The sequence below is a fragment of the Chelonia mydas genome, chromosome 3, assembly GCF_015237465.2.
Source record: "Chelonia mydas isolate rCheMyd1 chromosome 3, rCheMyd1.pri.v2, whole genome shotgun sequence".
NCBI lineage: Eukaryota > Metazoa > Chordata > Testudines > Cheloniidae > Chelonia > Chelonia mydas.
In genome coordinates, this window is record NC_057851.1 from 108,208,923 (window position 1) to 108,224,574 (window position 15,652).

The following is a 15,652-nucleotide window of genomic DNA, read 5'->3' on the forward strand; positions in this document are numbered from 1 at the left end:
CAGAGCTGCTGAGATCAGTGTATGGTTGTATGCTAGCTGGGAGCATCCAGATAGGGAGCTGCAGCAGCAGAGCATTTTAAGGCACTCAGAGTTACAGGACAAGCAGTAACACAATCTCTCACCAGTCTGAGTTGAATCCCAGAACATGACAACCCCATCTTGCATCACGGAAACAGGACAGTTCCAGTCACGTAATATGTGCCCCGCACCATCCATACTGAATGAGATCCAACAGATATTACATGCTTCTCTCACAGCAATAGGATTCCGAAACAGAAGTTCAAGGATTGTATTAACACTCTTATAAGGAGCAACAGCAGACATAAAATTATGTAGAGATTGAGGTAAATATGTGACAATACAGAAAAATCCTTAAGATTAAAAATATCTTTAAAAATGTGTTGTCATGTCTCTCAAAAAGCACCATAAACAAACTCCTCTTATAAAACTCTCTCTTATAAAACAATCTGAAATAATGCACTTTAACAGCAATAAATTGACCGATATGCTGTTTGAAAATTTCCCCAAGGGTCCAGCCAGGATGAACCCTTGGCCACTTATTGGTACACTGAGACAGTGAACTTCTGTTTAAAGTATAGATAGATAGATATATAAATAAATGCTTTACATCCTTTACATTTTCTGAGCCAACCTGTCATTGCTGTGAAACATCCTTTCTGACAACATCAATCATAGTATATTGCATTATATCAGTAATATAGCCTGACATGGTGAGACCGGCCAAGAATTGCCTCCAGTCTGGCAGCTTTCAAAAAAGCACAGCTTACAGAAAAATATAGTAAGAAAATAATTTAAGGAGTTGCATTTTCTTTTCCTTCCACTCTAATTTTGGGGCCTGATTTTTCTGGCACAGGATATTAATAAGTTCCATTGACTGTTCTATGCTACACACATCTTGCAGTAATCTGGACCCTACTGTTTGGTACCAACTTGTTTATAGGTTAAAAACTCAGTTATTGCTTTAACAGTGAATATTAAGTACTTGCTATCTACAACAGGCCTAAACAGACATGTGCAGGTTTTGGAACATAGAATCATAGAATATCAGGGTTGGAAGGGACCTCAGGAGGTCATCTAGTCCAACCCTCAGCTCAAAGCAGGACTAATCCCCAACTAAATCATCCCAGCCAGGGCTTTGTCAAGCCTGACCTTAAAAATATCTAAGGAAGGAGATTCCACCACCTCCCTAGGTAATACATTCCAATGTTTCACCACCCTCCTAGTGAGAAAGTTTTTCCCTAATATCCAATATAAACCTCCCCCACTGCAACTTGAAAATCACCTAAAAGATTACTAGAATTTCCAGCACAAATTCCAGTTAATTTTCCCACCTTCATCACCTGATAAAGATTTGGAGAATAAAGTTGAAATTTTGCCTACAAACTTAAAAAATAAATATAGTAAGCTATCAACCAACCTACAAACATTCAGTAGAATAATCTCTATTTTTATTCAATTATAGATAAAATATGTAAGCTTTATGGTCCTGATAGTGCACTTACACACATACTTAAGTACTGTGCGTAGCTCTACTGATTTTAGGCTATTCACGGTACAAAGTTAAACATCCAGTATGTATTAATGTTTGCAGGATCAGTTCCTATGTAAGTATTAAAGTATGTACACAATTCTGGATTGTGAACTCTCTGTCTTTGGGTTTGATTCTAGTTTTCTGCCCTCAAACATGAAGACTCCTCAAACATGAAGAGGGCAGAAATAATATCTGTAATATAGGAGTGAAAGTTTGTTCCTACAATCTGCACACATGAAGGACCCACTACAAGACTCCAAATACGCAATTTTGCTCTGTCTACCTGGTTCTGGTGAGGTCCATATCAAACTGCAGCTTCAGTCACCCTCAGAGAGAAATGGTCTCAATTCCCTTTCTGAAATTCCTGTTGAGCACCGTAAGGGGAGAGGCCCTTTTTTTCTCATTTATTTATAAAAACTAGGTATTATTATTGTTTTCTTTCTATCTCTAGCACTCTCATAGATGTTCAGCTTCCGGTTCCTGTCTCCATTGGCAACGTCAGAGACAAAGCCAACCGTTCCACATGTTGTGCACTGGCATAATCCTCCCTTGTACTGGACTAAGTTATCTACATGCTACGTGTAGTTTTTAAATTGGGTTGAGGGAGTCAGGATGAAAAGAGTGTAGCTCGAACCTATCAGCCTTTTGACTCATTGTGCCCTCTTTCTGTGGTGCATCCTGGGAATTGTATAAAACATGCAGATATACCTGCTTTTAATTTTCAACTCATTTCTAATTTGTTATGCAGAAAGGCCCTAGATGTGAGGCCAAATTCTGCCCTTGTGATATATGCAGAGATGAAGTAATATATATTATACAGATGAAAATGCTTAAAAGTAAAATTTGACCCATAGTGCATAGCATATATCTATCTATCTATATATATTGAAATTAATGTGAAAATTTTGTATTTAATTCCTAAAAATTGCTAATCCTTTGAGTCCTACACTAAGGCCTTGATCCTGAAAACACTTATACATTTGCTTTATTTTACTACTATGCCTAGTCCCATTGAAATCACTGAAAGTAGTGAAGTTAAGCATGTGCTCAAGTGTTTGCAGGATCAAGACCTCAGGGTACATCAGAATCTACTGAGTTTCATGAAGTGAGATGTCTTTGGGATGTGAGGTTATGTAGCACACAACAGCAGGGCCATACAAGTGCCGTTTCTATCATATGTGCTAAACATCCACATAGCGTCAAATGGCTCAAAGTAAATTTAAGGTTTGGACTTAAATTGGCAAAAGCAATTAGGGGGTAGGATTTTCAGACGTACTTAGCATTAACCTAGCTCTGCTCCCAGTAACATTGGTGAGAATTTTATAATTGACTTCAATGGGAACCATTAAGTCAAGCTGAGTGCGTTTGAAAATCCCATCTGTATAGCATGTACTGCATTGCACAGGTGGAAACATTTACCATCTTTTTCTCCACAGACAGTTCTCCAAAATGCTGTTGTCTGGAGGCTTCTAGGGCCCTTTGAAACAGATATTTTTTTTATGTGAACCCTAATGAACATGGATTGTTAATGTGACTATCTTAACTATTATGGCTTCCGAAGGTTGGAGATTCAGATAAGCAGGCAGAATTTTAAACCTATGGAAGCCTCTGGGCCTGTCTTCCCTGGTCCCCTGCATTTATTGCCCACTCCCTCAAAAGATTCCTACTACCTGTAGTGGTCTTTGTTCGAAGGAAGCTAACAGACCTGTTTTCTTTTCCTTCCTCCCTCGCACTCTAGAATCTTCAGTGGTTATTTGTCTTCTCAGAGAATGGGGACAGCACAAGCCTATGGGATAGCTACTTCATTCTCTCTTTCTAGGGGAATGGTGGGCAGGGGGAAGTAAGGGAGATCTTTCTCCCCTCATGTGGCATGAGCATACCTGCTGGGAGTGGAAAATTGAACAGCTTGTGACTTTTTCATTCTGGCTACTCCCTACACTCTTGTCATATAATAAAAACAAAACAAGACTCTTGAGGAAGGACAGACAAACAGAACTGCTGAACGTACCGTTGGACAGCCTGGTCTCTTTGCACCTGGAAGAGCTGGTGGTCTCTCCTCCTTCCTGCTCCAGGGCTGGAGTGCTACAGCTGGCTGAGAAGCAGCATGCCCCTGCTGGTTTTGCAGCTCTGGCTCTTCCAGTCCAACCCACCCTCCTTGTCAGAGGAGAAAAGATCATGCTGCTGCTGTAACCCCTTTCCCAGCCCTGGGCAGGAGGTTTAAAATCTTCTGTGTGCTTCCCTTTCCCCTGCTTCTGAAAGGTAAGGGAAACCTAACATGCTGGAAGAACGGATAGGGAGGGAAATCAGAAATGCTGTGGGAGGGAATGAATGCTGGCCTCTCTCCAGTCATCTTTTGCTGTAAATAAACTTGCGAACTGCTGCTTTGTGCTATCTGCACCTTGGTAGGTTTGTAATTGTTTGTACAATGTAGCTCTGTAAAGTTTTCTGACATGTAATACCTCTCATAAAAACTGGGCTACCTAGAATTACCTTGCACTGGAAACGTTGTTTGCTGCCATCAGCTCACATGCCTTGGAATAAAGGCATTGCAGAAAATTTGTGTTACACTTTCCAGAATGAAACATCACTCTTTTAAAGAGCAAGCTTCATTAAACTGGGTTGTGACTTTAATTAAAAAACAAAATTCAACCTGTTTGGTTTTGTCTTCTGAGCTCCAGGATACACCCCACCCCTCTCCACCCTTTTTAAACAAGGCTCAGTGTGACAGAGGGCCCTGGCCCATTGTTAAAGGGACTGCTTCCATTTATATGCTTACATAACCAAATGGCTATTCGCAAAAGCTCAACAAAAACAGAACTATTCGGATACCATTCAGAGTTACTACTGGACACCTAATAGAAATAATCTATTGCTTTATTCATACTGGGGTCCTCCCACTTGAGAGTTCCACGTGAGCCCTTCAAGTTCAGAAGACTTTCACAGGACTCAAAAAGTAAATTTTTGCACTGCTGATCTGCACCTGCACGTCCTTTCGCTGCAAGTGTAGCCAAGTGCAAACTAGATTCAGCACATCGTGCTTAATACCCGGTGCCTGGCTGCGCCCTAGGCAGTCTTCTGGAAACCGCTACGTGCGTGTCCTTCCAGTTCTAAACCGCTCCCCCCACGAAGAGGCCTTAAACGCACTGCTGGCTTGGACTTTCTAAGGGCCGAATCCAGCCCTAGGCCGGGGAGACTCGCTGAAAGCCCCAGCACTGGGCTGAGAGAGTGACTGGCTGGAGGGCTCAGCACGGCGTGTGCAGTGGGGGAAGGGAGGTAGCTAGAGTTGTTTGGGGACAACTCTGGGCTGCATTTACACCAGAGGGCTTGAGAGGGCGCTGCCGGTCCAGAGTTGGAGAGAGCTGGAGAAGCGCTGGGGAAGACCCTGAGAGAAACAGACTGAAGCAGCAGCCCGGCTTCCCAGCGCCCATAGTCACTGACACAGAGTCACCCGCTGGCGGCGGAGAGCGCGAGAGGAGGCTAAAGCCTGGGGACTTTCTTCTCCCCACCCCCAAATTCCTAGAGGAAAGTTTAGAGACTCCTCCGAAAACTCCCCACCCACCCGCGAGCATCCCCCTGCAGCTGCTTCCGTTCCCGGCTGCAAAGAGGACCAAACCCACTAGCAGACAATGATAGTGTCACGGCTTCACAGCGGCTTCTAATTCCTGCCGGTAGCCGCTGCTCTCGGAAGAAGGGCCGTGGGGGAGAAGGGGGGCGGGAACAGCAAAGAGTGGGGAGGGGAGCAGCAGCAAGACCAGCTGGGGCCCCTAGCGCTGCTGCTTCCTCTATCTCGCACAGATCTCCACGTGTTTCTTCTTCCAAACCTGGGATCAAGTTTGGGAGCCCCGGGGGCTACAGCAGACGCCCAGACTCCTGCGGGCCAGAGAGACAGAGCAGGGGAGACATTTCCCCAGCTGCCCGCAGCCCGCTAACCCCGTAGCGCTCTGCTCCCTTCCCCGCCCGCAGCAGCACTCAAAGCCCACGCAGGGCGCTGCCGTGTTTCCAGCTGGGGTGGTTGCTGCTACCATGCAAACGTATGGATGACCTACCCCGCTGTCCCGCCTCTGTCCCGGGCCCTTGGCTCCTGTCGCTAGAGGAGCCCGGCGGGGCGGCTGACGGGGTCACTTACCTCAGGCGGGTTTGCTCCAGCAGGGCGTGGAAGTTGGGGATGGCTTGGAGCGAGGGGGGCAGGTGTGGGCAGGGGGCACAGGCGGACGGGGAGGGGGGAGAAGAGAGGGACGGGAACAGCCAGTGGTAGGAGGGGGAGAAAACCCCTCTGCGTGCCCGGGGTAGAGAGGAAATCTGCTCCCCTTGCTTCAGAGAGCTCCGGGCTGGGGAGGGAGACGAGCCCGAAAGCACAGCGGGTGTCACACACACACACAGGGAAAACAAAACCCGTTAGAAACAAGAAGACAGCGGGGTCAGGCGAGTAACCTGCTGCAGCTCAGCTCATCCGCCGAGAAGACAAATTGTAGCGGCCGCCGCTCGTGAATGCACAGGGCGGGCGGGGCGCCTTCGCCACCCAAACAAGCCCTCAGCAGCACCGCGTGCGGCTCCCTCCCGGACTCCTGCCTCTGGCTCCCGGCAGCCTCGCCTCCTCCGCCCCTCCCCGGCCAAGAGCGGCTCCCCGGGCCAGCCGGCGCTCCAGGGCCATCCCAGGCACGAGAAAGTTGGGAGTGGAGTGAGAGTGAGGGCTGGTGGCTGAAGAAGAGACTCCCCCCTCCCCAGGACTGCGCGGGGAAGGTGGGATTAAAGGCGGAAAAGGAGGAGAGGGAGGGTGGAAAACTTGAATTTCTGGGCTTGCTCTGGCGACTCGTCTTGGCCATCCCCGCAGAGGTGAAGGAGAAGCAGGGAAAGTAACTCGGGGGAAGTGACCGGGATTATTTTTCAATCCGAGAGGAGTCTTTTAAAAAGGAAAAAGAAAAGCAACGGTTTGCACGCCCTGCAGAGCGAGCTAGCAGGAAGCCTTGGACAGACACATGCTGCTGGGCGAGCGTGCAGGCTCGTACTCTTCCTCAGCTCAACAGGGTACTAACGTTACAAAAAAGCAGCACATAGTAAACAGAGACGCGTCATGCAACAGAAAAAAAGGAAGATGGGAATGAAGGAAAAAAGAAACTAAAATCAGGAGGAGGCGGAGAAAACACAGCGACAACAAATTACTTCCAAAAGAGAGTGGGTATCTGCCGTGACCCGGGATTTTAAGGGGTGCGCCTTTAAGTATCACCCCTTTTTCCAACCCAAGTCTCTCTTCTCCACTGACACAGGCTCCTCTGCTTGGTTGTAGGAGAGAAGAAGGAATAAGCAAGAGGATTCGTTCAGCAGCGCCTGCGATCTGCGGCTGCTGCTTCTTTGGAGATTTGTTTTGTTCCTGAGGGATGCTGGTTTCCAGACCTTGACTTGTGCATGTTGCTCTTTTAATTTGATCGCAAATTTTGCTCTGCTGGTTGCTTGTTTTGCAAGCGAAAGAAAGGGGAGCCTGGCTTCGGTGTTAAAAGTTGCAATTACTATTTTGCAGCTAACATGTGCACCAACATAGTCTATGAGTGGCTGAAGACCCTGCAGCTTTCCCAGTACGCGGAGTCCTTCGTAGATAATGGCTATGATGACCTGGAGGTTTGCAAGCAAATAGGGGATCCGGACCTGGATGCCATTGGGGTGTCGGTGCCCCACCACAGGCGCCGAATCCTTGAAGCAGTGGTGAGGTTGAAAGAGGAGGACGAGACTGCTGCTGGTCTCTATTTCACCTTGGAGCCTCAGCAGCAGCAGGGCTCGCCCTCCCCTTCCCCAGAGATCTACACTAGCCACCTGGTGGAGCAGTATGAGGCTAAGGCTTGGAGGGAGCTTGGCTCTCGCCATCGTCAGGGGAATCAGGGGACCCTCAGGAGCCAGAAACTTGGGCCCCGCAGCAAGGAGCTGGTGATTTACCCAAAACTGAAACTGAAAATCATGATTAGGGATAAACTCATCCGGGATGGGATCAACCTGAGCAAGCCCCCTTACTCCAACAAGGTAAGCAGGTCTTGTATCTTTCCCTTCTCCCTGCCCCTTGCATCAATAATTCATCTGAGCTTGGGTGCATCGGGGTCAGGAGTCTTAAACTGTTGTAGGAGCTAAACGTATTCCCCGTATTTAGGAGTGGAATTGGAGAGTTAGGTGCAAATATTGGTTGACTGTGTTTGGATCCAGGTACCAAATCTGCTTGAGTTACCTTCGTTTGTGGTTGGGATTTCTGGGTACAATAGGAATGGATAAACCTATTCACTGCCTATATACAGCAACTGAAAGGAGTGTGGCCAAAAATTGGTTGGTTTTGGGGGAGGGATAGCTCAGTGGTTTGAGTGTTGGCCTGCTAAACCCTGGGTAGTGAGTTAAGTCCTTGAGGGGACCATTTAGGGATCTGGGGCAAAAATTGGGGATTGGTCCTGCTTTGAGCAGGGGGTTGGACTAGATGACCTTCTGAGATCCCTTCCAACCATGATATTTTATGATCCAAATGCTTAGTTTATGTTGCTGTTGTGGTGGGATGTGTCGAGATCTTGTTTTGATTTATTTTTTTATTCTCTGTGGTAGAAGTGGCTAGATTAGTTCTCTAGTAAAGTTTGGGTCTTGAGTTCAAAAATAGGCATAATCCAGTTTTATCCTCTATTTTTTTCATTAATATGGGAATTATAGGGATCATCCATACTGGTGAAGGTAACTTTTTGGTGTCCGTTTCTGTTGGTTAATATTTTATGAAATGCCGTGTAAGGATGCAAGAGAATAATTCCTTCTGTTAACTTTCTTGCTAACTAGAGAGTGGTATGATTATTCATCAACCATTCCAGGTGTAATTTAGTCTGTGCACAGGGGACTAACTCTATATGAAAGAATAGAAAAGTACAGTTCTTGGAAAAATCCATTCCAATTTGGTGAAATCGCATTCTGTGAAAACTGTGGCTGTAACCCACTCAAGTTCCTTGAAAAAGTTAAAATATTAAAGGAAGGTGAGTTGGCAGATATAAATTACTTGGATTGCATAAAGCCTTTGATAGTCTGTACTGAAAATATGATAAGAAAAATAAATACTCATGTAGTTAAGTGAAAAGGTCATTCCATTGTTTTTTTTCACTGAACCAGTTTTTTAATCTAAGTGTTGTAGTGTATGTTTACTTCACAGTTAAGAGAAAGGTCAGTGGTGAGTGCCTCAGGGAATGTATTGGGACCAGTGCTAGTAAATATCTTATTTAACGATTTGGGTTCTGATTTTTCAGAAATACTGAGCACTTGCAATTCACGTTTACTTCTATTAGAGTTGTGGGTGCTCAGTGCCTCTGAAAAGCCTTTACTGGAAAAAACTGGCAGCTAGTTGTTGAAGCTTGCTGAAGAGGCTAAATTGGTTTCGTTAGCGAAAGCTTTTAAGGATTGTGAAGAAGCTCCCTATCAATGTAACTGCCACTGGGGCATTGGACATGAGGATGCTAAATGAAACTCAACTATGGTAAGTGTAAACTAATGCACAGGATTAAAAATAATCTAAACTTCTCATATACATTGATGGACTCTGAGCTTGTGGTATCCTGTGGGGGGAAAAGACCTCACAGATGTCAAAGAAAGCTTAATGAAGATGTTTGGCAAGGATGCAGCAGAAGCAGTTAAAAAGCGAACATGATGTCTAGATGCATTTAAAAAGGAGTAGAAAATGTCATGCTATATCTAACCGTGTAGACCCTCATGTGGAGAACTGTGTCCAGACTGGGTCACCCCTTATGAAAATTTAGTTGAAATTGAAAGGCTCCAACTCACCTTGCTTTAATATTTTAACTTTTTTCAAGGAACTTGAGCAGGTGGTAGCCACAGTTTTCATGGGGATCAGAGATGTGTCACAATTTACAGATGAATGGAGAATCCTAAAACTAGCCTGGAAAGAAGAGTTACTGGAAAGGAAACTTGGTATTCTGAAGTGTAAAAGGATGACTTTATGACCATTAAATTGCAGAGGTGCTAGGACTGAAAGGACCTTAAGCTTCAGGACTTAAATTGATCACTTGCTGGGGTCTGGAAGGAAGGCCTCTCCTTGTTTTTCTCATGTATAGTACAGAACAAGTGGATGGCTCTATTGTGGTGGTGATTTATTTTTTTTCACCTTCTTCTGAAACATCAGGTATTGGCAGCTCCTTGAGACAGCATACCAAATTTGATGGACCAGTGGTATGATCTAACATGGCAAAGCCTATATGAATTCTTGTATTGTGTGTAAATACATCACTTTCTGAAAACTTATTAACTGTGATTTGGGATGAGTGATTTTTCTCTCGTAAATTATGATTTGCCTGACTTTTCTTGTTTTCTAAACTGCCATCAAAGGTCTCTCTTTCTCTTTCTTAATCCTTCACTTCAATCTAGAACTTTTAAATAGTAGTCACAGAAAGTGTCACTGGAGCTGCATGCTGTCCATTTCTGCGATTATATTTGATTTGTTTTTTACAAGCAGACAACTTTTTCCTAATGTTCGATTTTCCTATTCATGTGGCCCATTTCTTATTAAATAGATCTTTTACTATATCTGTGTTGTTGGAACATTAAAATACTAAGATACAAACACACAGCATCAAGGAAGTTCAAATCTATGGCTGCTGATTCTTCTTTCATTCTCCTTATTTATGTGTGATGGGGTGCAGGTTAACGACTTGGACCAAACCTTACTCATCTTGTGCAAGTAATAGCATTGACTTTAATGGGAGTACTTGTATAATTAAGTTGGTAGGGTTTTAGCCTCAAATGCAACACACTGAATTATAAAGGAGTGGGTGATGAACAGAGTGACAGCCTTAAGTTTAAATTTCCTAGCTTTATGTCAGCTTGTCTCACCAACTTATTTATTCTTGGATGATATTTTTAGAATAGAAAAACCTCTTGGCTTTATAAATCCTCTTCATGAACCAGTTCACATCATATAATGTTAAAAGAAAGTACAGAGTTGGCGTGATTTAAGTGTATGTTATTCAACATGTTGTTCCGAGTGTCACCCATTACTACAGTCAGTCTTCACTATTCCCTTTGAGCCATTTTAAAAAAATCACGTTGTGGTGATTACTCTGAACAACATCCATTGAATATCAGAAAATAACATGCTGCATCATACCTAGTTTGGAAAATGGACTTATTATGACAGCAGTAATTTTTTTTGGAAGTTTATTACTTTAGAAGAAGAAAACCTGATGTGCCTTTAGCAAAATTTGTGCTATATTTTTTGTAGATGATATATACAGTCTGCATTTCAGAAGAAATTGCAAGTATCATCTTCTAAGTAATAAAACACAACTTTTCAAGGTTTACTGCTTATTTATTGCATATATTCAACAAAAGGTGTGCCGATCTGAGAGTAAATATGACCTGGTGGGTAGGGCACTGACCATCAAGCAATTTGAGGTCTGTTCACAGCTCTGCTACGTGACATTGTGTGAGTCACTTCCTCTTGGTTTGCCCAATTGTAAATGGAGGATAAAATATACTTACCTTTCCTAAGTGTTTTTTCATCTGTGGATGAAAAATGCTATATAAGAATATATTTATTTTTGGATTTCTATTTGTTTCCTGATAATGCCTACTGCTTCCATTAAAAATGTTTTAGGAGGACCTCAAACAACAAACTTGATGCAGGCTGTCTTATAGAATTTTATTTTTAAATGTCTCTGGGAACTGGAAATACTACCACCACCTCTAGTTTGTGTCCTTTAGCTTTTTTAGTGAACTCTGGACTTGGAAGACACAAACTGAATATATATCTTATATGGCAATGTAGGGATGAGGGACTGTAGAGCCATCACTTGCAATATTTTTGTTTTTGTGTTTCAAGGTGAAGTATGTATCTGCACTCAGTAGACATAAAGAATCTGGATAGTATTTCTTTTGAATCTGAACAAACAAAATTAGCCCCAAATTAAAAGTACTTGACGATGACTACTTGACATAATTTAATATGACTTGCTTTAAGAAGAATTAATTTTGAATTCAAGCCATCTGCCTAGGGTGATTTCAGACATGCGGGACTATCACTAACCATATTGTGGATTTACATGGGAGTTAGAGCAAGGAAGCACTTTTTCTAATTAATTCTTTATTTTCAGAGATAAAGTAACTGAGGAAAACTTCATAGAAGTAAAATTTTGGCTCTCGTCAATAATGCTCTTGAATTTTGAAGGCCACCTATTTTATTTTCAAGTCCCCTGTATCTGACTGATCACATTCCGAAGTCACAAGTATCAGTGAGATTCTTAAAGAAGTGGTGGATTTCTAGTTTACATTTGGGGCCCAGTCCTGCAGCTGCTTTATACATGCCTCACTGAGATCAATGGGAGCTTCATGTATGGAGTAGCTGCCGAGTAGGGCAGTTGATTTGTGTGAAAACATGTCACTGGTTTAAAAAAAAAAAAATCTGGGAAATCTTTCTCTTCACAGGATTCACATGTGCAGTTTTTAATTATTTTTTTTCCGATTGGTGAGGGAATTACAGGTGATACAAAGCAACTATTGGGAGATAGGTCTAATAGTGAAAAGGAGCCACAATGAATTAAAGCCCTGGAATCCATTACAGATTCATGAAATGAAGCTTGTTACTGACTTGAGTTGCCTACCTTACAGGGCTCAAAGAACGAGAAGCAGACTCTGAAAGGAATGTGCCTTATGAAAGATGGAAGGAAAAGTACAAAGTAATTTTCTCAGGAACAAGTGAGATGAAGGGGAGATGAATATCTTCTCTGGGGAGGGGGAAGAGTGCTAGCAACAACCAAATCAGATTAAATAAAGAAGATAGGACCTTTGCTTCATTAAACTCTTTTGATGATGTCAGTGCAAAGCAGACTATTTCAACACTGTGTTTGAGGAGTAGTGCTAGAGCAGATTTGTTAGTCTATATCTAATCTCCTAAAGTTTGTGAACAATTCTGCTTAATGGCTACTAAAATGTTACTTTGGTATGGGACAAGGTAGTCACCACTTTTGTATATAGACAAATATAAAGACAAGTGGGGACATATAACTGTGGAACATGTCAAGAGCAATTAAGTAGCCTATTTATCTTTTATATAGTCTAAGTGACATCTAATAGTATAGTGAAATTTCATTACTGCTTCTAATTGAAATGAATGACCTGACCTGTTCTTGAGGAACTTTATTCAATTTTTGTTCCATTGAGAATTGCAAGTACATAAAAATAAATTCATTAAAACATACATACATAATTAAAAAATAACCCAAGCAATTAAGATGATTTGCTTAGCAGCAATAAACTTGTACTGATGTAGATTTCAATATTTATTAGAAAGAGTTCTCATAAAACCATGTACTGTGACATAGGCCTATGTGACCTCATCTTCATTCACAATATTATTCCTGAATGCTGATTATCAGCATGCTTGGAAAGTGTGTACTAAAAATAACATAACATTTGAGGTCATAACATTGGGAGTGCATGTAAATGTTCAAAATCAATAAACTAGATTCAAATGAGCGTCTATGCAGACATCTACCCACATTTCCCTCAGAATTTTAAGATCTATGCTAATAAGATTCAACTCTTCAGTTATACTATCCTGTAGTTAGGATTTTGAGCTAACCACTGTGATATTAGTTTCAATATGTTTAAGTCCTTGGTATTATAGAATATGTTTAGATAGATAATATCTAAGAGGTAAGGTTACTAACTATACACCTTTAAATTAAACACCTGTACTAGGTTCAGAAATGGAAAATTTGGTCAATGCTTTATAAAGAAGGAAATGCAATATTGTGCTTTGCAGAAGTGGGAACATTCACCCATGCTAGACTTAAACATGAATCTTTCTCTAAAGATCTGGTTGCTTTGGAATAGCTGTATCAACTATGAGTAGTGGAATGTTTTGAAATATACCTTAGGGAAAGCTGCCCATTGACAAATGTAGTAGTGCATTAATTTATTGCCATGAAAACATTGTTACTACTTAACAAAGCTGTAGGCAATGTTTATGAAATGAAAAGAAACCTCTGAACTTCCCTTTGACTTCTTGTTCACTCCAAGTATATATGTGTGTGTGTGGGGGGGTCAAATATATCACCTCACATATATGGTATTAGATTCAGAACCATAATTCATAAAATTACAGCAAACATACTGGAAAAATGTTGACTTCCCCACCTGACTAAAGCATAAAGGTAACAAGTTACAGTAAATAAGTATGTAGTACTATGCTGTACTTGAATTTAGCCTGTTTCTCAGTACTGATTAGAATAGTGAGGCCTTTGGTACCCTTTGAAAATGTTTAACATATCGTGAATCTTAATGGCTCTGATTATTGTGCTTCAGGGGAGGGGACCTGGATAGGGTACATCAGGGTTGGGTGGGGCATAAAAGAGTGAAAGTAATAATTCTGCAACATGCTGCCTCCTTTACTTCAATCCTGTGGTAGTTCCAGTCCCTGTAGAACATCCATGGTGGGTTCTATGAAGCAGAAGAGGAAGAGAGAAGACATATGGGTAGTTCTGTACTATATGGCATCATCCCCACTTCCCTGTGTCCCAGGGGTTTACCAAGTTTTTTTTTAAAAATACTAGTCCTATCACTGGGAAAGAATGGAGGGCATGGAAGTAGTGTGGAGGCACTGACGGTGAAATTCTGGCTCTACTGAAGTCAGTGGGAGTTTTGCCATTGATTTCAGTGGAGCCAGGAATTTACCCTCAGACTCCATATGTGTTCAGAGATCTGTGCGAATCCCAGGGCATGTACATATTTAGGGGATACAAATCTCCTGCCTGTTCTGTGAGAGGAGGTATGGTGCAAATCTCTGTATCTGATAAAATAATTCAGAGGAGTAATCCTCACAACTGTCATAGTATTCAAGCCCTAATGAATTCAACAAAAATTCATCCTTTGGGTATCCATCAACGTCGAGTCCTTAGGAGCACTGACAGTCTCAGGGCATAGTAATCATGTCTCCTTTATTGAGAACTGTTAGACAGCCCCATCTCCATCAATACATAAGTTCACCAAATTTTGCATACTGGTCATCCAATCTTAGCGAATGCCATTTCCTTTCTTTTGGCAGAAGTATCTCCAGATCTTAGTGCCCGGGGAAGATAGAGAAGCTATTTATATAAAATTTACCTTATTTTGGATTTCCCCATTTAAAGGATGAACCCGTTTCCCACCCTGGAACCACACTGCTATGAAAATCCTATTGTAATGGATCTGAGGAGCTTAGTACAAAAGAATAGGAAAAATTATCTGTACTTCCCTGAAAATTTCCTTTTTTTGAGTAATAAGGTCCACAGATCCAGCCCATTGTGGAGAAAAATGGATCATCCAGAGTAGATATGGAAATTGCTATTCAAGGGTTTGGGTTTGTTGTTGGTAGCTGGAATTTACTAAGACATTGTTGTGCTTTTTTCTCAAAGTATATTTAACACACAATGTTATTTAGAAGAGTAGATCTGAATTATTTTGGCAGTACAAGTTATCTCATTTAGAGGGAACTTCAAGAGGCAAGGAATTTCCCTGCTGCCAGTGATTGACAGTTCTGGTCCTGCCTCCAAGCTGCAAACTGGTAAGTACCCATTATAATGGATCTGTGAATCTTATTACTTGAAGAAGGGAAATTTTTGGATAGGCACAGATAAATTTTCCTATTTCTCTTCCCTGTGAGGTTTTTTTTTCTCCCACATATAGGAGAATTTAGGACATTATTATTATTACTATCATATACCATAGACTGAAAAAAATAAAGAGGAAAGCTTCTATTAAACAATTTGTGATTTACAATTATAAAGCTTTAACTTTTAGAATCTCAATTTATACTGTCATTAAATAATTGCCCATGCCCCCCATTGTCTGACACCCCCTCTATAATTTCATGCAACTGTGACCATTTAAATTGATAAAAAAGAAAAAAAAAGCTTAAAAATAAACCATCAAAACTATTAAAAAAAATTTAGTTCTGCCAAGCCTACTTATGTAGGAACTGAAGGAAATTACAGGCTCCGTTCTAATCTGAGGCATATCCACAAGCATCACTGCACTACTTGAAACGTGCAGTGGGAGATTGTTCAGTAGACAGGAATATCATTTACCACACTTCAGAAATGAATACGT

The 15,652-nt window shown here is 41.9% G+C and overlaps 1 protein-coding gene across 6 annotated transcripts in view; it reads left to right on the forward strand.

The window, feature by feature from the left end:
* The first annotated feature begins 5,857 nt into the window (after positions 1–5,857).
* SASH1 (SAM and SH3 domain containing 1) overlaps positions 5,858–15,652 on the forward strand; it is an 838,974-nt gene continuing 829,179 nt past the window's right edge. The window contains exons 1-3 of one of the 6 annotated variants that reach the window (XM_043543108.1): positions 5,858–6,724; positions 6,837–7,561; positions 9,693–10,858. In XM_043543108.1, the coding sequence (XP_043399043.1) occupies positions 7,073–7,561; positions 9,693–9,710 (507 nt within the window). In that variant the 5' untranslated portion in view covers positions 5,858–6,724; positions 6,837–7,072 and the 3' untranslated portion in view covers positions 9,711–10,858. Of the gene's footprint in view, positions 7,562–9,692; positions 10,866–15,652 lie in introns of those variants that run through there. The other 5 variants (XM_043543107.1, XM_043543098.1, XM_043543106.1 and 2 more) reach the window with 5 other exon arrangements.